The 21,618-nt window shown below is 41.3% G+C and overlaps 1 protein-coding gene across 2 annotated transcripts; it reads right to left on the bottom strand.

The window, feature by feature from the left end:
- Nucleotides 1-13,376: 13,376 nt before the first annotated feature.
- Nucleotides 13,377-17,385, bottom strand: LOC136477710 (receptor kinase-like protein Xa21). 2 transcript variants are annotated; one of them, XM_066475954.1, is made up of 3 exons: nt 17,269-17,385; nt 14,317-16,963; nt 13,377-14,228 (listed from the first exon to the last, which is right to left on the bottom strand). In XM_066475954.1, exons 2-3 carry the CDS (start codon nt 16,943-16,945, stop codon nt 13,861-13,863), a joined length of 2,997 nt encoding a protein of 998 aa, XP_066332051.1. In that variant the 5' UTR covers nt 16,946-16,963; nt 17,269-17,385; the 3' UTR covers nt 13,377-13,860. The 2 variants fall into 2 exon arrangements, with proteins under 2 accessions (XP_066332051.1, XP_066332050.1); XM_066475953.1 differs by having other exon boundaries at nt 14,317-17,349.
- Nucleotides 17,386-21,618: the final 4,233 nt, after the last annotated feature.

Below are 21,618 nucleotides of genomic sequence, written 5' to 3'. Positions count from 1 at the left end.
TGTTCATCCTCAACCGCGTGCCCACCAATGCCCTGAAGGGTAAGACGCCATTCGAAGCTTGATATGGACGCAAGCCGAGCGTGTTCTTCCTCCGGACACTCGACTGCATCAGCCACGTCAGGAAGATGAAGCCGGTTCTCACCAAGCTGGAGGACAGGAACACACCGACGGTGCTCCTAGGCTATGAGGAAGGTACCAAGACGTACCGGCTCTACGACCCATATGGAGGTAAGGTGGTTGTCTCGCACGACGTCGTGTTCGACAAAAAGGTGGCCTAAGATTGGGACCGTCCGGGCATGGGGGAAGCTGGCGGCTTCACCAGCACCTTCGTCGTCGAGCACTTGGTCATCCTCGATTTTGGAGACGTTGGAGAGGAGGTGCCGACCACTCCAGCAATGGAGCCGAGCACTCCTGGGGCGGGGCCGAGCACTCCGGGAGGGGTGCCAAGCACTCCAGGAGTGGTGCCAAGCGATCCTGTAGTAGTGCCGACCACTCTAGAATGGGTACCGAATGCTCCCGTAGCGGAGCCGAGAGGCCTTGCAGTGGTGCCAACCACTCCAAGACTGGTGCCGAGCACTCCTGCAGTGGTGCCAACGACTCTAGGAGTGGTGACGAGCAGTCTAGGAGTAGTGCCGAGCACTGCAGCCGGGGTGCCGAGCACTCTAGGTGATGTGCTAACCACTCCGGCGGAACAGGGGACTCCATCGATGCCAATCGAGTTCGCCTCACCTCCAAGCGACATCACAGAGTTTGTGGATGCTTTCCACGATGGTGAGGAGGTGTGGTTCCGTAGGCTGGACGACATCATCGGCAGCATAGGGTCCTCAGGCCTGGTGGGTCGGCTACTCAATGACCCAGAGCTGCTTCTCATCAGTGTAGAAGAACCACCCACATTCGCGCTGGCCAAGCGCGATGCAAATTAGCGATGGGCGATGCTGGAGGAGATGAAGGCGATCGAGGAAAATGAGACTTGGGAGCTCGTCGATCTATCTCCAGGATGTCGTCCGATCGGCCTAAAGTGGATGTACAAGGTCAAGCGAGACGAGCGCGGCGCCATTGTCAAGCACAAGGCGTGCCTCGTCGTCTGAGGCTTTGTCTAGCGCGAGGGCATCGACTTCGAGGAAGTCTTTGCGCCGGTAGCGCGCATGGAGTCTATCCGACTACTGCTAGCTTTGGCAGCAGCGAAGGACTGGCATGTCCATTATCTGGACGTAAAATCAGCCTTCCTCAACGGCGAGCTGGTAGAGACGGTCTTCGCCAGGCAACCTTTAGGTTTCACCGTCAAGGGAGCAGAGCACAGGGTGCTCCGACTGCACAAGGCGCTCTATGGGCTACGGCAGGCCCCACGAGCGTGGAACGCCAAGCTTGACGCCATGCTGGGCGAGCTTGGGTTCACGCGGTGTGCAACTGAGCACGCACTCTACACGCGGTGACGGGGAAGAAGGAGCTCACGCTCAGTCAGAGCGCGTACGCCTCGAAGCTGTTGGAGCAGAGCGGCATGGCTGAGTGCAAGTCATGCGTGAATCTGATGGAGGAGCGGCTGAAGCTGACGAAGACCAGTACTACGGCGAAGGTAGATGCAACACGCTGCCAGAGCATCGTTGATGGTCTGCACTACCTAGGCCATACGAGGCAGGACATTGTGTTCGCCTTGGGCTACGTCAGCCGCTTTATAGAGGATCACTGGGTTGTAGTGAAGTGGCTGCTGCGCTACGTCAAGGGGACGGTGGATCATGGGATCGTCTTCCCCAAGACCGGCGGAAGTAGGCTGCAGCTCACTGTGTTCAGCGATGCAGACATGGCAGGGGACATCGACGGACGGCGGAGCACCTCTGGCCTGCTCATCTTCCTCGGATCGGCTCCAATCTCATGGATGTCGCTGAAACAGAAGGTGGTGGCGCTGTCCACATACGAGACAGAGTACATGGCGGCGGCCACTGTGGCGTGCCAAGCTGTGTGGCTACGCCGGCTGCTGGGCGAGCTGACCGGTGTGGAAGATCACCCACCAGCACTGATGGTGGACAAACAGCCCGCCATTTCCCTCGCAATGAATCATGTTCTCTACGACCGGAGCAAGCACATCGACGTCAAGTTTCACTTCCTCAGGGACTATGTCGATGGAGGGCAAATCTTCATTGAGTTCGTCAAAATTGGTCGGCAACTCGCGGATGTCCTCACAAAGCCGCTCGTCCGTCTTCGGTTCATGGAGTTGAAGAAGATGATCGGCATGGTAGAGGCTCTAGGGTTAGCAGTAGGATTAGGGAAAGAATTGTTACGTAATCTGCTGCTCGCCTGTATGAACGCGCGGCAGGGACAGGCGCCGGAAGGCTCCCTACTGTTGCACTGTAGCTGCTGCAGGGGCAGGCGCCGAAAGGCTCCCCTGTCGCACTGTAGCCACAGCAGGGGTAGGCGCCAAAGTCAGCACTGCTATCACATCTAGTCACTGTAACAGCATGACAGCCTGACATGTCTGTGCACTAGGATTAGATGGGTAGAGTTGTATATATAGCTTCCCACTGCAACTCAGTAAAGAGAGCAAGTTCAGTTTTGTCATCTCCTCTGCAGAGTTCCAGCCAATGCTGGTGCTTGTGCTGTATGTGTGCTCTGTTCTCCCTTCCTTCTTCTACCTCTAGCCATAGCGTGTGATTGGCAACGCAGGGGAGTGGTTGGCTCACCCGTTCCGAAGATCGAGAGGCCAACACAGGGTGCGTGGGTGGCCGATGTGTCGACGCCAATGGCGTTTAGCTGGTCTTGGCACGAAAGCTAAGCGACCATCAGTGCTTCACAATAGTGCACGGTGTACCGTTGCCAGGGTGGCCGGCATCGAGCTCAAAAACTGTCCTCACTCAGTTGGCACAACCAGCGGAATCAGATTACGAGAGATATATCTGTCCTCAGTCCTCAGTTTTGGATCTTCATGTATCTATCTTAAAGTTTCACACCAAACCACTCTAATGGATTGAAGTGGATATATAGGCATCCAAATAAGATCTTAGATGTTATGGAGAAATAAATCATCAAGTGATTTTAAGTGTCTAGTGCTGACTCATTTCTTTCTCTGTGAGAACACTATTTTTTAACCATTGAAACACTGTAAGATGATTAATGGACAGTTGTATTAGAAATTTAAAAGTTCAATTGAACACAATATATGAAGAAGGAATGTCCAGCAAACGAATCATGTAATATCTATTTCCTCTGTTCCAAAATAAATGTACATCTCACTTTTTAAGGAGTCAAACTTTTTTAATAATATCAACTTTTATATCTCGAAATAAATTCTTCAATTTCCTGCCGATCTGTAGTGGCTTTGTAAAATTTCTCTAGATACCCTCTCCATCCTAGAATACAGTGTATTGTGAGTTCTAAAATTTATACTGAAATATAAGACATTTTATGTATTGCCTATACTTAGATTTAGCAAAATTTGTTCAACAAGAAACCATAATTTAAGAAGAAACTCTTTAATTGGTTTAATCCTCCATAGGTAACATGCGTCATTTAAATATTTTCTTAAATTGTCTTAAAATTTTGTATTATAGACCGAGGGAGTAAAGCTAAAGCCTAAGATGTTTGTCCTAACTGGCACTAAGGCCAATATCAGTGAGAATTTCATTTGAATTTCATTTGCATTAAATATGTTGTCACATAGGTATTTTTTATGACATGACAGTGTATTTAAGAAGAGAGAAGAAATCTTGATACGATTACCAACTCTCTATGAGTCATGGAATTAAATGCCTATCAAACTCTAGAATGAAACTTTGTATTGTGGGAGGGTGTTTTATCCAAGTTTTATTTTATTTTATATGACATGATAATCTTGGAAACAACGCCGTGAAACCGGCCAAATAGTAGTTAACCTTCTAAACTGTTAAGATTTGACCGGCTCAATAACCACATATGCCTCGAGGCAAACATAGCCTTAGCATGTATGGGTGGTATCCGATCCGACAGGTCCATCCCGTTATCTCACTCTTATTTTCTCCTTTCATTTTTTTATTTTGTATTTTAAATTAATCTATCCATTTTTCTTCTATATACAATGAGTATATTTTTAGATTGAGAAGTTTATCCAGAACAAAATATATTAAAAATATGCTAGACAATTTGTGTACAAAGTTCATAAAAGACGTTAACAACAAAAAATTATTTGTATAAGACATGTTGTTTTCTAAAATTTATTATATAAAAGTATAGTTTTTTTAAGCAATATAAAAGTATAGTTAGAAAAATTATATTGAGAAACTGTTATTATAAGTTTGTCGGTTGACAATTATGAAAAAAAAAATAGGTTGCAAAGGTTACGTAGAAAAGTCGTCATGATAAGTTGTTTATAAAATTACATAAAAAACTATATTGAAAAGCTATAATAAAAAGTGGTGGGAATAAATTGTGTCCCACAAAATATTATGCACCAAAAAGTTACGAGTATAACTCTGTAACTTTTCAAAAATGGAAAATTGCAGGAATATTCTTCTTCGAAAGATTAAAGTTGTGGAGGTTGTCCGATTGTTTCAATGGTTTTAAATGTAGCTAATATTCGCTGATTACTTTCTTTTTTGAGAAACTTATTCGCTGATTAGTTGAGTCGCATCTAGCATCTCTCTGATCCTCGGCGGTCTCGCCTTATGAGCATCTTGGGCCACCATTGCGTTTCAGCCTGTTTTCTCGCAAAACGGGCTACGTAGTTACCTCAAATGGATGCACGGCGATTTGGCTTCGTCACGGCCCATTCAAAAGCATGTGCCAGATGATGATGGGGATTGGGGGAGTTGCTGTCTCGCGGGTTGCCAGTTGATTCAGTTTAGATTCAAACGTTCAATTTTTGGTGTGTATGTGCCTAGCCATCATCGTGGCCTCGTGGTTCGTCGACCTTGAAAGAGAATAATTAGAAATACTAGGCAATTATAATGTGTAGAGTGTGCAGACCTGTGGCTGGAGCTAGATGAATGAGCCCACCGACACTAGACTATCATCAATAGTCGATACTACAAAGTGGAGAACGCTGCAAGTTGATCCGTGTAACACCTGGCGGTGATCACTGAAGCGGAGCAACGAGCATGGCGAAGACGTCTTCTCTATTTAATTAGCGTATTTACGTTATTACGTTTTGTATTTGTCGTACTGTCAAGTGGGGCCCATCAACACATAAGTGCCCAGTGTTTAAGTTTAAGAAAATTTTCTTTAGTGCAATTTACTCAGTTAATTTTTTTGCATTTTTTTAATAAGTTCTAAGTCTCAGTTTTAGCTTCTGTTCCAGTATTAATTTATGTTTTCATGAGCATTTTATGCCTTAAGATTAAGTTTTGCTTAAGTTTGCATTAAATTATAAGTTTTTGTATATACAAATATATCCACCACTGTATAATAAGATGGTCTCTGGTTAAATGGAACCAATGAGAAGTTTAATCGGGAATTACTTATAATTAATTTCTGACCAACGTTGACTTTAATTATGAGTTATTAAGATGGATTTGGTTTGTTTTCTGCCCAACGGTGATGCAAACTAAAATTCTTAATCATGCTGTTAATACTGACCAACGGTGTTTTAACTTCATGCTTTAAGTACATCTTATATACAGCTTATTAATTGAGACATTATTTTACTTTAAATTTTTTAGTAAATTATGCAGACTATTTAAGTACCATAGAACCCCAAAGTTGCACTAATTTTCCTACTTGAAATAATCAGGTGTATGCCATTTTCAAGGAGCTGGACCTTGATTATGCTCTTAATGAGGAAAAACCACATGCTCCTTCTCCTATTTACGAGTACTATGATGAGAGGATGAAGGAGTACATCCCAAAATTAGAAAAATAGGAGAAATCCAACAGGATTGCTAAAGCGATAATAAGATGCTCCCTCTCAGTTAACATGATGAGGAGGTTTCTTTCTGATGGAAAGAACACCGATGGATTAAGTGCTAAGGAGCTTCACAACTCCATAAAAGCACAATTTAGAAATGTTTTCCTTTTTGATAAGTTAATTAATTCCCGTTATGATGGGATAAGTGGTCTGGGTAACCACATTAAAAGCTTGTTTGATATAGCTTATGAATTGAAGGCACTTGGATTAAATGTGTCCAATGAATTTATGGTAAATTGTCTCATGAGTTCTATGCCAGAAAACCATACCAAACATGCTCAAAATGATAAGTTTCCAATGGTCTGCAAATTTTACAAGTTGCCAATTTGACGATAAGTATATAAATGGCTTCAAAAGGCAGGTAACTTAAGTTGTCTCATAAGTTTAAGATATTTCTCCAACATATGGTAGATTAACTAAGGTGCAATAATGCATATCCTAAATTCTCCTCAGGTCTTGCCAACCATAAGTGAAAGGGGAGAAAGGGGAGCAAAGTCTAAGGAGCCATTGATGGAATAAATATGAAGTCGAGCCTTGGAGCCTCGCATTAGATCAGATTTAAGTTTAGCTTTTGATGATGCATAAGTTATCTTAGTTTTTGATAAATCCATTGTATTCTGAATAAATATTCTTGAGTTTGGAGTTTATGGACACATCATCAAATTTATTCCATTATGATTTATCTTATTAGTTGGCAAAGAGATTTATCTTCCTGTAATATGAGTTTTCTTTATGTCAGTTTTATCTTTAAGTTAATCATTAGTCAAGATGATGAGACCATGTCGAAATTGTGTCATTACAGTTAAGCCACATTTCGAAGGGGAGAATGGACTGTCCCATCAGGAAAGAGATGCTCTATTCAAATAATGTTATAAAGCATGGGACTTGAGAAATAAATAATTCATACTAATTTTTTGTCCCTAAGCCCAACAATAGTCTCTAATTGAAGTATGACTTGTTTTCACTATTTATGGTGAAAGCTGATTAGTGTTTGTATGTTCACTAAGTTCTTGTTCTAGTTTATTCTGGCCAACGCTGATTAAACTAGTTCATAGAGTTTGTTTTTGGAGACTTATATGCCTTATATTTGTCATTCTGGCCAAAGTTGATTGATGAATATTTGAGCTGAGGATAAGAAATGGGATTATAAGTAAATGAGCTTTCACATGCCACCCTGATTGTGTTCCGCGTGGGCCAATTGCCAGGCCGCGCGTACTGTAAGTGGCCTTGGGCCACTGCTGGGCTGCTTCATTTTTTTAAGGCTAAAATTGAGTTTTGTTTTCTAATTTCTAGAATTGAATATTCTTTACGTATTCAATATCAGTCCAATATTAAGTATTTTAATTAAGTTTTGACTAAATTAATGTTAATTAGGGTTTTGGCCGGGTATTCATACCCATAAGTTTTTTGTCTGGTCAAATCCTAGTGGTCCGTGAAATTTAATAGATGAGATCATTCCATCCACTAGGGTGATTCTAAGTGGACCGTTTATTTGGTTTTTTTACGGGGAGAGCGGCCTGACACGGTACTTTAGATTACTGTTGGGTCTATCCTTTAAAAGTCAAACTAAGTTTTAATTTTAGAATATAAGTTTGCCTTGCTACTTAATATAAGCACATTTTTAAGTTCTTTTATTAAGTTTTAAGTTTTAATGCTCTCATTATGTTTAGCTTTTTAGCTTTAGTTTTATTATAAGCAACTTAATTATTGCTTTAAGTATATAAGTTTAATGCCCTCATAATGATTTATATTCCCATTTCATATAAAAGTTTAAGTATTCTTTTTTTATTTAGAAATCTTTAAGTTATTTTAAGCATGTTTTGGGAATATGTTGCTGAGAATGTTTAAGTTTAAAAAATTTTTCTTTAGTGCAATTTATTCGGTTTTTTTTTTTGCATTTTTTGAATAAGTTCTAAGTCTCAGTTTTAGCTTCAGTTACAGTATTAATTTATGTTTTCATGAGCATTTTATGCACTAAGATTAAGTTTTGCTTAAGTTTGCATTAAATTATAAGTTTTTGTATATACAACTATATCCACCACTGTATAATAAGATGGCCTCTAGTTAAATGGAACCAACAAAAAGTTTAATCGGGGATTACTCATAATTGATTTCTAACCAACGTTGACTTTAATTATGAGTTATTAAGATGGATTTGGTTTATTTTTTGCACAATGGTGATGCAAACTAAAATTCTTAAGCATGCTGTTATGTTTAGGCTAAGTTAAGATCATGTTAATCTAAGTTCTAATTTACAATTGGTATCTGTCACACCCGATTTTAAGGATAAAATGAGATGCATAATCTTATGTGCGCTCAGAGATCAGTCACACACATAAGTTGACAAATTACAATAATATCAAGAGGCAATGCTTTATTATATAACAAAAATATACTCATATGTAATACTTACATCAGAGTATCATGGAACAGTAGCTAATGTACAGGCTCCATCTTTCACAGGGACGGCTAACTAGGGGTATCGTATGCCTAGCACTTCTATCAGTCTTCTGGTAACTCATCCGTAACTCCATCAATCTTCGGAGCAACTTTTCTAAAGTCTGGGGGTGTGGGGAAATAGCAAGGGTGAGCACATGTCGTACTCAACAAATATAACATGGGGTTCATGAGGCTCAAAAGGCTAACACTAGTTTAACTGTGATTAGCTTTTGTTGAGTCATGATTTTAGCAACAGGGTGGCAACAAAGTTATCATAAGCCCATAAATACATGATCATGTAAACATGAAAAATGAATAGCATAAACAGTTAATCATTAGTGAGCATCTTTTTCTTCCATATTCATCAGTGTTCATCATCTATTCTGTAAATATTCTAAGGCCGCTCGTGACCGTGAGCACGGCTGATATACCAGTTTTACACTCTGTAGAGGTTGTACACTTTCACTGTGAGTCGTGATTTACCCTTTCGTCTGAGGTAGCTAATCTCTTGACCCACTTCCAAGGAAGGTCGGCAGGGTTCACTATGAAGCATTTTAAAGGTTCGTCTAACAAGTTAGGACTGCTAGGTTTCTATGGCCTGCGAATGTAGGGCTCCCCTTTCGATAGGTACAATGACGCGCAACCTATACACTAACGGACAGAGGCCGCACTATATCCAACCCAGAATACACTCCTCTTGCATCATAAAGGTAACCACTAACAAGCTAGAAAAGACCCTCATACTGAGATAAAGCCAGAGCCATATAGCCCTCACAGTTGTACTATAAGTCCCGGATGATCACTTATAGATAAGTCCTTAGGGAGAGAAATCTAGAGCACCATAAAAACAGCCCAATGCTCTAGCAGCCTTGTTCCATGTTGCTAAAAAACATCTTTTAGTGTTTATTGCATATACCATTAGTCAAGTTATAAGATCATGATTTTAGTTGAGCACTAGCATCCTACTACCCAATACAATACCCCATAGGTATCAAGGCACAAGGTATAAAGTACTAGGAAGTCCTTAGTGGTAGTCAAGGTAGACACATGTAGTATGAATTAAATGATTAAAGGTGTATAGGACAACAAGGATGATCCTATGCTATACTTGCCTTAAACTTAGATCCTTCTTCTACTGAATTGTAACCTCCAAAAGACTTTTTCTGGATCACTAACTTCTTCTATTTCACCAACGTACTTCTCACCGACTGGACATGATCATAAATCACCACACAAGCATTCATGCAATCATACACGAAGCAACAATAGAACTAAATTAGAACAGTACACCAAATATATGAAACAACAAGTAAAAATGTTTTAAAGATGTTCTACATATTATTATGAACACACAGACGTGAAAAGCACGCTAATCGGAACTACGGTTGTAAAGAAACGACTACAGGGTTTTATATTATAAAATAAAAGAGAAGACTATAAGCTTGATTTATGTTATTAGAAAAAACTATGTGAGTAGCATTAATTTAGATTAAACAAATCATATTTATACTTAAAAATTGAGTTGAAGCTAATCATATTTTATTTATAAATATTTTGATATCAATTATGCCAATTCAACTTTACTCCCTCTGTCCCATATTATTTGTCGTTTCTGGTTTTCGTGCCACAAGTTTGACTTGATTTGTAGAAAATACGTACAACATTTGTATCTCCAAATAAATTTATTAAAAAACTAGATTCAAAGATCTTTCCAATGATACTAATTATGTACCATAAATATTAATATTTTGTAATATATATTTTATCAAAGTTGTTTCTCGGGAAGCGAAAGCGACAGATATTTTGGGACGGAGGGAGTAACTTGCAAATACAAACTGACATGTGAGAACATCTAATCGAATTTGATATGTGTGTTTAGAACAAGCATATTATCATTTAGAAACATATTTATGTTAGCAACTAGTCATGTTAAAAATTATTTGCAAAAGAGCATTGTATATAATTATGTTGCTTTTATTTATAAAAACTAGTTGCATGCATATTAATCAAATTAATATTTAAGCATATATATAAAGTCACTTGACATGAAAAACGATGACACTAGCATGTAGATCACATCGATACGAATCTAACGCAATTGGAACGACACAAAACGGACTTAAAATGAATATACGACGACGATATTACGAACTGGTGGTAAATTCATAATTATCTCGTCTTCATCCTTTGACCTCCCGTACAGCAACCACACGGCTATGGCAACAGCAGCTGCGCAGAGGTGGACTCGACTTGTTGCATGAAGGAGAGGATGGCCGGGCTAGGCAGCACGGCGATGACGGCGATGGCGACGGCGAGAGGAGGAGAAAAATCTAATTTACTACACGAGGGATTTCCCAAACTAGGGGCCCCTTACGGTAGTTTTGGTGTGCTTTACCCAAAGGGTTGGTATATATTTATAGATTATAGGGAGAAAAACTCCCCACATCTACATCAACTAGCAATATGGTACTAATTGATGTTGCACCCTCCACATTTACTAATGGGCCTAAATAGTCATTAAATCCCATTAGTAAATAAATGTATGGGGCTTTAAGATTTATTAGGATTAATGCACATGGGCTTTGAGGGTTGGTGGGAAGACAGGATATTTTATTATTTTAGGAATTAATTAATTCCGTGGATAAAATAATTACAGAAAAGTCGAGAATTATTATTTAAGCCGCGAAAAATACTCCAAAAGCTCTGAAAATTCAGGAAAAAATTTCCAGAGACATTATGGAATAAGAGAAACCCAAACAAAGTATTTAGAGCCCATGACAACATAATTTGGAGCATCTAAAAATTAAATTATGCTCATAGACAAGTAGGAACAAGTTCTAGAAAAAGCTGAAAAAATTCCCAGAAAGTTTTGAGAGATAGGTTAATGAATGAGAAACTCAAAGGAATGATTTAGAGCAGATGAAGAGGATCTTGGAAATTTTTCAAACGAAAAGATTAGGATCGAGAAAGCAAGAATTTGATTATAGAAAAAGATAGAGATGAGACAGAGATAGATAAACGACTTACTAAACGTGTTTTGAAAATTTTACTCACTCATTACACCAAGTCACACAACAAGCAAAACCCATCAAATTAATTTGGAAAAGATTTAAAATTCATTTTTTCTCTAACTAAATTTGCACTACCTTAAACTAAACTTGGGAAATTTTATATCAATATTGAAATTATTTATTTTATTTAGTGTTTTCTATGCACAACCCAAAATTGAAAATTTTGGGGTGTGACAGTATCGGTGGTTGTAGATGTAGTAGATGATTTGACTTCACCGCCTAAGGACTTGGACGTCCTCTGTCAGTGATGAATGTGAGTTGCCAGACGGGGCGCCTCCTAGATGTACCTGCATGAGATGGACATGGGAGACAGCCTTCCTAAACCCTCCAGCGCCTTAGTGACCGGTTGTGTGATTTTTTTTCATGTGGATGGAGCCGCCAGGGGTGTCTCCTCTTATTTATAGATGCGCTGTGGGTCAGGGGGCTGAACCCTAGAAGATCTAAGGGTTGCCGTCAATCACGATAGATCTTATTTGTTGGAAATAAATGACAGGTGGACTAAAAACTTAACACTTAATTAATCTCGTAATTAAGTTCGGGATTAGCCGAACCGATCACATTCCAACACCTAGACCTGTTGAGGATTCGACATCGGACTAGTAGAAGTAATATCACGCCAAGGCAGAGGGGTTAACCTCGCCGGCATCCTCGTATCTGTGCCTCTCCCGATCGCTCACGTCGTTGAACCCCTCCCCTTTCTAAAGCCGTTGGCAATAGAAATCCCTTTCCCGAAACACGAAATCCTAACATCAAATTCCTTACCACTGTCCCGTCGTCCAACACCCCACCGGTGACCTCGCCATCGGCCGCTCAGCCAAACATCCGCCCCTTCCCCCTAATTCCAACGGCAATGTCACATGTGTGTCGCCTCCGGTAGCGATGCACACGCACCAAATAAAGATTGTGATTTCAGCAAGCTACTCACACCTGATTTGTCATCTTTCTACCTATTACATTTTTTGCATGACCGTGTCTTTAGGGCATATATTTCATTAAGAGGAGGTACAAAGTTTAGTAATGGCTGAACCGACCATAATCTTCCAAATTCAGGTAACCCCTCCTGATCGCTTAAAAAAAAGACAATTTGAGCTAGTTACACTTCTTTGACACAAACGGCCGGGGAGCCCCCTACCAATTTTTTTTGCTTTTTCATTAAATGAAAGAATACTATGTACAAGATATAGTACAACGCATCCAGGCCCAAAAAGAAAAAGGAAAGGAAGTTACATAAAACTGTCTCTCCAAAAATTAAGTGCAGCTTGCCTACTGGGTTTGGCTTTGGTACATACCAAGCAAAGTTCAGCTTTGAAATGTCTCTTCCACTGATTGATATTAATTTGCTCATTGTCAAAAATAACTCCATTTCTAGTTGTCCAAATAACCCAGCAGGCCGTAATAATTATTTCTCTGAAAATGCTGTTATCAAAGGCTTCTCTAGCTTCCAGAATCATATCTAGTGGACTGATACTCAGGTTCCAAATTATAGGAATGGTGGCCCAACAATCTCTACTAAAAGGGCATTCAAAGAATAGATGGAAGCTAGTTTCTTCACAACCCAAACTGCACAATACGCAGCTATAGTCCTCCAAGAACATATTTTTCCTTCTCAACAAATTTCTAGTGTTCAATCTGTCCCTAAGTAGGAGCCAGAAGAAGAATTTGTGTGTTCCTAAATTATCTGAGGCCCAAAGCCACTTGAACAATGGGGAGGCTGGGATGAAACCGATAAGCTTACCATAATCTTTCTTGCTGCTATATTTTGCTGAGCCCCAAGTATAACTCCAGATGTCATTTACATTTTCATCCCACTGTCTAGAATCAATAGAGGCCTGTATTTCTTCCAGTTGGACTGCAGCTTGTTGGGAAAGTGGCAGCCTGAACAATCTATCCTCTTCATTATCTAGGAAGAATGTGATGGAGCATTTTGGCTTTCTAGCAAATGAGAAGAGGTGAGGGAACTTATCTTTCAGAGCTTGCCCATCCCATGGATCTTACCAGAACATAACTGAATTGCCTTTGTTAGGATAACAAGTAGCTAATCCCTGAAACTTACTGAATAATTTCAGACATCCTTCCACCAGAATGATCCAATTGGGCTTCTAGCATGTGGAGGTGTTTGGCTATTGGAGTGGAATTTATCCCAGGTTAAGCTGACCCAAGGAACATCTGCATGATTGACAAATTTATCCAGAAATTTCGACAGAAGAGCATTATTCTGACTTTGAATGTCTATTATTCCTAGTCCTCCTTGATCTTTTGGTTTGCAAGCAACCTCCCATGCAGCTAGACATTTTCCTTTCCTATGAATGTCACCTTTGCTCCACAGGCAATGTTTTTTGTACACGTCAATCTGCTTTATGATTTGTGGGGGGATTTTCAAACTACACATGTAGAAGGTTGGGAGTGCTGAAAACACTGAGTTGATTAGGATCCACAGAGCTAGTTACACTTACACAAGATCCACAGAAGCATGGCTTTGTCTCATTTAATCGCTGCGACATATGACTTTCTGATTGCATGCAAGTTAATGGCTGTTTCTCTCATGCTCATTCTTTCTCTTGGTAATCGAAGCGTGCAAGCAAGGGCAACTTGCAAGACTGATAGCACACAATGATAGGCCTCGTTTTGTATTGTCGTTGCTTTATTAAAGCCCTTGCATTCTTCTTGGACATGAACATCGATGATATCTAGCACCCGATCTGGAAAATTTCTCTCCACAAAGCTGATAATGCTGAGTTCACCTTCAAACATAGGATCAGTTGGTCTTTTTCCTATTAGCATCTCCAGAAGTATTACTCCAAAACTATAAACATCCCCATAGGTAGTTGCATGAACAGTTTGAGCATACTCTGAAAAAATAGAGGAAAACAATTATTGTTGCACAACAGATTGATTTATACAAGTACATGATGAGATGACAACATTCTAGATTTATACCTGGAGCTATATACCCTATGGTTCCCGTCACTGCAAGTGAACTATTACAATTTGAATGTCCAGCTGCTATTGACCTGGAATCAACAACAAGACTTGCAATGCCAAAGTCCCCCAAATGAGCATTCATGTCATCATCAAGAAGGATATTAGTTGGTTTCAGATCACAGTGAACAATAGGCCTTCCACAGTCATGGTGTAAATAGGCCAATGCATCAGCTACATCAACACATATGTTTATTTTTTGAGCTAACCCTAAACCTTTTGGAGCTACACCTACACCACCACGTTTCTGATGCAACCATGTATCCAAATTGCCTCTGGCCATGAACTCATAAATTAGGGCTTTGAACTCGTTACCATTATTGTCTATAGTTGAACATGCAGTTAGTATAGGAAGAAGGTTCCGATGCCGGATGATTCTCAAAGCCTCACATTCTGAAACAAAACTTCGGTCTGCAAATCTTATATTAAGGTCAAAAACCTTAATAGCAACTTGGACTTTTGCTTGATTTAACTTCCCTCTGTATACTGAACCGTAGCTTCCTTTTCCAATTAAGTTGGACTCCGAAAAGTTCTGTGTAACTTGAGCTATATCATTATAAGAAACTCTTGGGAACTTTTTACCAAAAGAAAGGGCCAATAAGTATGGCCTTCTTGATGTTTTCTTCCCAAGGAATATAATGTAAATTGACATCCCAAGTGACATGAAGGCAAATACTAGAGTTGGTAAGATGATCAAATAGTGTTTCCATTCTGTTCCCCGAGTAACTGCAGGGCACGCAGGCATATGAAGATCCATCACTCCTCCACAAAGCCCCCAATTGCCAATGAGAGAAATAGCTGTTGCATTTGCAAATACTCCATTGATTGGTATTTCTCCTTGAAGATAATTGTATGAAAGATCCAGCTTATTGAGAAGTGGTAGATCCTTCAAAAAGGTTGGAATGGTGCCAGACAAGTTATTGTGAGAAAGATTTAGTGTTTTCAGGCTCTGTAGGCCCTTAAACGATTTTGGAATGTTTCCTATGAGGTAATTCTGGTCCATTTTGAGGGTTTCTAATTGTTGGCACTCGCCAAAGGTTTCTGGGATTTCTCCACTAATCTTGTTTGATGAAAGACGTAGGTCTGCGAGCTGTTTAAGTTTCCTAATATCTAGAGTTATGTCACCTTGTAGGTTGTTGTGGCTAAGGTCCAACAGTATGAGTCCTTGAATGTTTCCGAAGTTTAGTGGTATATACCCTGTAAGATCGTTATAGCTAAGGTTTAGCTCTTGGAGGCGCTGAAGGCTTCCCAATCTGGCTGGTATGGGGCCATCAAATCCATTTTTGTCTAAGTAAAGGTACGTCAGTTGAGTAAGGTTGCTAATAGACAATGGGATTGGGCCAGTGAAGTTGTTGGATTCCAGATTTAGCAATCGTAGGCTTTTTAAATTGTCAATCCATCCTTCAATTGTACCACTAAAATTGTTCTCACCTAGTCCCAGCCAACTTAAGGCACTAAGTTTACCTATACTCTGTGGAACTTGCCCAGACAAGCTGTTTCCACCCAACAGAAGTGTTTGAAGGCTAGTGGATAGATTACCGATTGATGATGGAAGAGATCCCTGGAGCTCATTGTAAGAGAGTGAGAGTACTTGTAGAGATCTATAGTTTGTTAATGCACTCAAAATTTCCCAGTCCTGGTTGTTTCTTGCCACAAGTTGGTTTTGCTCAAGGTTTAGCCAAGTCAAATTTGAGAGTTTTCCCAAAGAAGTAGGAATTTTCCCATTGAAATTATTATATGATAAATCTATCTTCCGTAGCCCTAGAGCATTATTGCCTAAGGAAGCTGGGATGGGACCTTCAAACCTGTTATTTTCCAACGAAAGCTCTATGAGATTAGGAACAAGTTCTCCTATGTTGGATGGCAATGCCTTGCCTAGCATATTGAAGTCTAGACTAAGATATTGTAGAGAAGAAAGACGAAAGAAGGCTTCGGGGATTTCACCTGAAAGCCTATTGTTGCCTAGGATCAAGGTAGTTAACTTTAATTGGCCAAGCTCACCAGGAATGCTTCCCTCGAGTTGATTTGAACCCAAATTGAGATATGCTAGATTTGATAGTAGGCCTAATTTCGAAGGAATTGAACCCACTAGCGAGTTTGAAGATAAATCTAAGGATGTCAGGTTGGAGAAGTTTGTAATAAGTGCATCTGGAATGATCCCAGAAAAATTATTGTTATTCAACCAAAGGTATTGCAGATTTTGGAGGCGACCAAGGAGAGGCAAGGGACCTACAAAGTTATTATGGGAGAGGTCAAGAAAATAAAGGAAGCTAAGGTCGCCAAGAGAGGAGCTGATTTGGCCGGACAAACTTTGGCCGGTGAGGTTGAGTCCGTTGACGCGGAATGGTGGTGTCGTGGTGCACTTGACACCATTCCACCGACAAAAGTGGGAATTCAAAGTCCAATTGCTCAAGGCTCCAGATGGGTCCCTAACGCCCTGCTTGAAATCGAGCAGTGCCTGCAGATCTACTCTGTTCTCACGAATGGTTGAGCAATGGACGTTTCCAACTCCATAGCACAGCAGCAGCAACGTCAATAGTGTAAGGATGGTAATGGCGAGTCTCGCCTGCTTCTTGGAAGGACACATGATGCACCTTACTGCCCCCTGCAAAACATAAAGCATAAACTTCGAGGCATATTATGTTTACATGCTGAAACTTGAGGAACTATGTCGCTTCCATGCTGTAAGCAGATGTTTGAGCAAGCTTGCAATCTTCTTGTGTCACCAAACGATATTTCTGATATGTTTTTTTTTCATGGAAATGCTCTATTTTATTGTTAGAATCAAGCCAACAGAAGAAAGGTTAAATTTTGACGAATTTCACACTTGATTCCCAGAAATAAGTACTACTATCATGCCTGACAGAGGACTAAGAGGGGGATGAGAGAGAATAGGGTAGGACAGGGTACCTGTGTTGTGGCTGTGCCGGAGAACAGAGGAGAGAGGACACAACAGAGCAGCCTCGTTGTTCTGCTTTGGTCTTGCCTCGAACCGATGTTTGATCTGGATGCTCAGCTGGCTGAGGTCCCGGGGGTTTAAAAACAGTTTTACGGCACCACAACACCCGCACATTGTGACGCTGACGCCTTAGCTTAGCTTGACCGCCGTTTCAGCGAAGACCCAAAAGTCCGTCAAACTCGTCCGTAACCGCCACTTTTCCGCTTCCATCCCATTCCTCGGCGCCGCTGTCGCTGTGTGAGCTTAACACGATTGTTGCTTGCTGCCTTGTTGGGTTGTGTGCAGCCTGGAATAGTCGAATCCCATACCTTTCAGCAGTAACCGAACAAACCTCATATTCGTTTGAGCTTGTTTGGTTTATAAGCCGTGTTTTTTCAGTCAACGAATAATATTTTTCTCTCACACCAAATTAATTAATAGTACTTTCAGCCATGGCTTATCAACCAAATAAATCCAAGTGAATAGGGCGAAAGATATTTTGCGCTGATGTGCGACCCAGGAGTCTGTGGTGCTGACAAAACAAAACTCAGCGCGTGGAATGGTCTACCGGTGCTAGATTTTCGTTTCCAGGTCCGATTTTGCCTTCGAGAATGATCGTGTGGGCGTGATTTTTTCATAGCTTATATTCGACGTGGTAGTGGGTCAGGTCAATTTGTATCTTAGTATACAGTAATTAGAGGGTCCAAAAGGATTGTCCACGTTAACCTCACCAAACACGGCAGAAAAAAAATTAAAATTCTTAAATTTCCACCATCATAGTCATACACTTTGATTTGGTAGATTCTAGTCAATATCACTAATAATAGCAATCGTCAGCCTGTTCGTTTGGCCGTAAATGATCGTAAATTTCTAGCTAGAATAGTATTTTTCTCTCACATCAAACCAGCCAGCAGTAATAATCCACGATTGTATACGATCGTTTCAGCCCCAGCCGAATAGGCTACGTGTTTTATAAAAAACAATACCTATCTCACCAATTATAGAAAATAAAAATACATGTAGTAATCCCCTAACTTGCTTTATTATTATACTTTCATAATAACCCAAATTACACATCTTTATTATTATACTTTCAGTGGTAGACGACGTCCCCGTAGACAGCGAGGCGTCTGCGGTGACTTCGTGATTATAAAATCTGCCGGCGTAGTCCTTCGGAGGTGCTCGTAGGGGTCGGGTTTATGTACGTGTGTTCATATGTGTGAGTGTGTGCGTGTTACGGGCGTCTACGATATACTGTGTATTCTTAAAAAAAGATAATGCAAAGTAACCCTATAATTTGCATCGAAATCATCAACATACATCATTATGAGTGAAAGTAATACTCCCTCCGTTCCAAATTATAAGTCGCTTTGACGTTTTTGGTACATCTATTTTGCTATGCATCTAGATATAATATTATGTCTAGATACGTAGTAAAATGGATGAACCATCAAAGTCAAAGCGACTTATAATTTGGAACGGAGGGAGTATTAAAGATGGACATGTTCCACCATTAAAAAGTAATCTAACTAAGCAGTCCGCAGGAAAAAAAAACTCTATCTTGCTCCGTATTTTCAGCTTTTCGTTCTATCTCTCTACGCAATGCCGCTGCTGAATGTGGCACAAGCAACGCCGGAACCCGCCGTTCTATTTGAAAAATTGAATCACCTCAGATTCCATGATTATCTAAGCTATATTATCTTCCCACTAAGCTATATTACATCCGGGCCAGTAGAAACAATTTTTACAGACTTCATCATTTTTTTCATTGTCATTTTGGTCACACAAAAAGAAAGTTTTAGGGCCAGTTTAGCAGGGCTCTAACTCCTCCTGTAGAGAAGCTGGTTTCATGGGGCTGAAGCCGTTGAGAAAAACATTTGACAAAAACGACTCCAGTAACAGTTTTGCAACAATGTGTCAAGTTTGTGAGGAGCCGGGAGAAGCCACGTTTTTGCGCTCCAGCTCCTCAGTGTAAAATGGCTCTGGCTCCTCCAGGAACCATTTCGTAGATGAATGTTTGGCACGGCTCTGTAGCAAAAACCGCAAGAAGCCAGAGCGATGCCAAATGGGCCCTTAGATGTAGACCATCACAATGATTTTTAGGGATGGTTGATGTTATAGCAACATATGCTACGCTCCTATCCAAGCCCTTATCCTATTTTTGATGACCGAGGGAGAAAACAGACTCCAGTAGGGCCCGTATTTTAGTTTTTAAAAAATAGCGGTCTCTTAAGTTCTCCCCTTAGTCCCTATTTTAGTACTTAAAAATAACCGTCCCTTAAATTCTCCCCTTAGACCCTTATTCCTAGGGCTTTTGAGGATGCCCTTATTTTTCTACCATCGTTGTTTCTCCCCTGTGCCCCTTCGGATATCGCCCACACCTAAGATCCAGCCTCCCTCTGTCTCCGGTGCTGGCCTCCACTGCCTGCTCGGCTTCCTGCGCTCGCATCAGCCTCCCCGTTGCATCTTCTCCATTCTCGGCATCCGCTGCCCGCGCTAGCACCGGCCTCCACCAACGCTCCCGCACCAACGAAGAGGAGAGTGGAGACTTGCGCTTCCCGTGCTTGCATTGGCCTCATCGCGACAGCTTCTCCATTCCCAGATTTCGCCGCACATGCTCGCACTGGCCTCCTTTACCGCCTCACAGTGGCCTCCTTTACCGCCCGCGCCTCCGTCGTTCTGCTCGTGTTGATGAGGAAGGTGGGGACTCGCGCACCTCTTCAATGAGGCTGATGTCATCAAGGTCACCAAGGAGGAGGGTTGCGCGCGGTAGAACGGGTGGTAGCGTGGGGCTGTGGTGCGGGTGACAGAGGAAAAAAATGAGAGATGAGAGTAAAAAGGAAAAAAAATAAGAGTAATGTCATCTTTATAAGACCGAGGAGTACCATATTCTCTTAGTCTCATAAAGTTTGTCGGCGCCCACAATACTGTTGACGCCCAGATGCATGTGGTAGGCTCCATCGTCTTCTTCTGGTATGGCAAATGTCAGCGCCTACCATATTGTAGGACAAATGTCGGCGCCCACAACACTGTTCGTGTTCTGACATGTCTGGAAGGTTGCAGAGCACCCTTCTGACATGGCCTGACAGTACTGTCCCGTAGGTGTGCAGGATACGGTCCTCGGTATTGCGGTTGACTTGAGAGCCTCACCTTATCTGCTCTGCCTGATCCTTGGGTCCTTTACCGAGCGGGCGTCCCCATTCGGTCGTTTCCCAGTCGGCTCCGACCGCGCCAATCGGAGAAGAGCTGTAAGTAAAGGTTCGGTGTATTCCCGGTCAGAGAAGCGGGTCGGAGTCGGAAGCGAGCGTCGCCCTTCCTTGGTCAGGCCTTCCGGTCGGTGAGAGGCGGGTCGGAGTTGGGAGCGAGCGTCGCCTCCTTCTTGGCCATGCCTTTCGGTCGGAGAAGCGGGTCGGAGTCGGAAGCGAGCGTCGCCTCCTCCTTGGCCAGGCCTTCCGGTCAGAGACTGGATCGCTCTTCCGACCTATCGTTTAGGTATCTGGGCCGGCCCTGGAGTTGCGTGTCGTTTGCAACGTCGTCTGTTGGGCCGAACTTTTTGCTGGGAGGCGGGCCCATTAGGGACCCCAGGTTTATGAACCCGACAGGTATGTAGTACCCTATATCTAGTAGAGAAAGCTTCTCTATGCGCCGTGCACTCGGGTTAGGGGGGAGGAGGGGGGAGGGTTGATTTACAAGATAATGAGAGAAGTAGGGCTAGTCTATAGCTGTATGACCCCTCCTTACATAGTTCGGAGGGCAGACCATAAATTGATGAGTCCTGATTGGTTTATGGGTCATTTTCCTAATTTTTTACATGGAAACCTAGTCAAATCTGAGCATATATCCATACAATTCAGCCGATCTTCATGCATATATGAGTATCAAATCTAGCTTTTAAATACCTATGTAAAGGTATCAAATGCAAATATGAGTATTAAAAATTTTGTTTGCTCTAGGTTCAATAAAATTTTTAATTAGGACATTACAAGTTATTTTTAATTTATTCTAAAATAGAAAATATTATTGTTATAGCCTAAGTTGATGTTGTCATATTGTTTGTGCATATTTAGATTAAACATGTGATGCTATCATATTGCTTGTGCATATTTTTAAATTAAACATGTGAGATAAAGTGTTGTCTGATTTTTCTAGTGTTGAAAATACATGCAGCGGTACTGTCCAATATTGATTTGTTTAAGTGCTTGTAGAATCAAATATTTCTAATTGTTTTGGGTTATACCTATAAAGCGTACAATCGTCACTTCTATCATCATCTAACAGCCATTTAACAGATTAGAGACGGTGATGGCATATAAGAGAAAAAA

This window comes from Miscanthus floridulus, chromosome 8 (assembly GCF_019320115.1).
Source record: "Miscanthus floridulus cultivar M001 chromosome 8, ASM1932011v1, whole genome shotgun sequence".
Taxonomy (NCBI): Eukaryota; Viridiplantae; Streptophyta; class Magnoliopsida; order Poales; family Poaceae; genus Miscanthus; species Miscanthus floridulus.
This window is presented reverse-complemented; position numbering and strand designations above follow the sequence as displayed.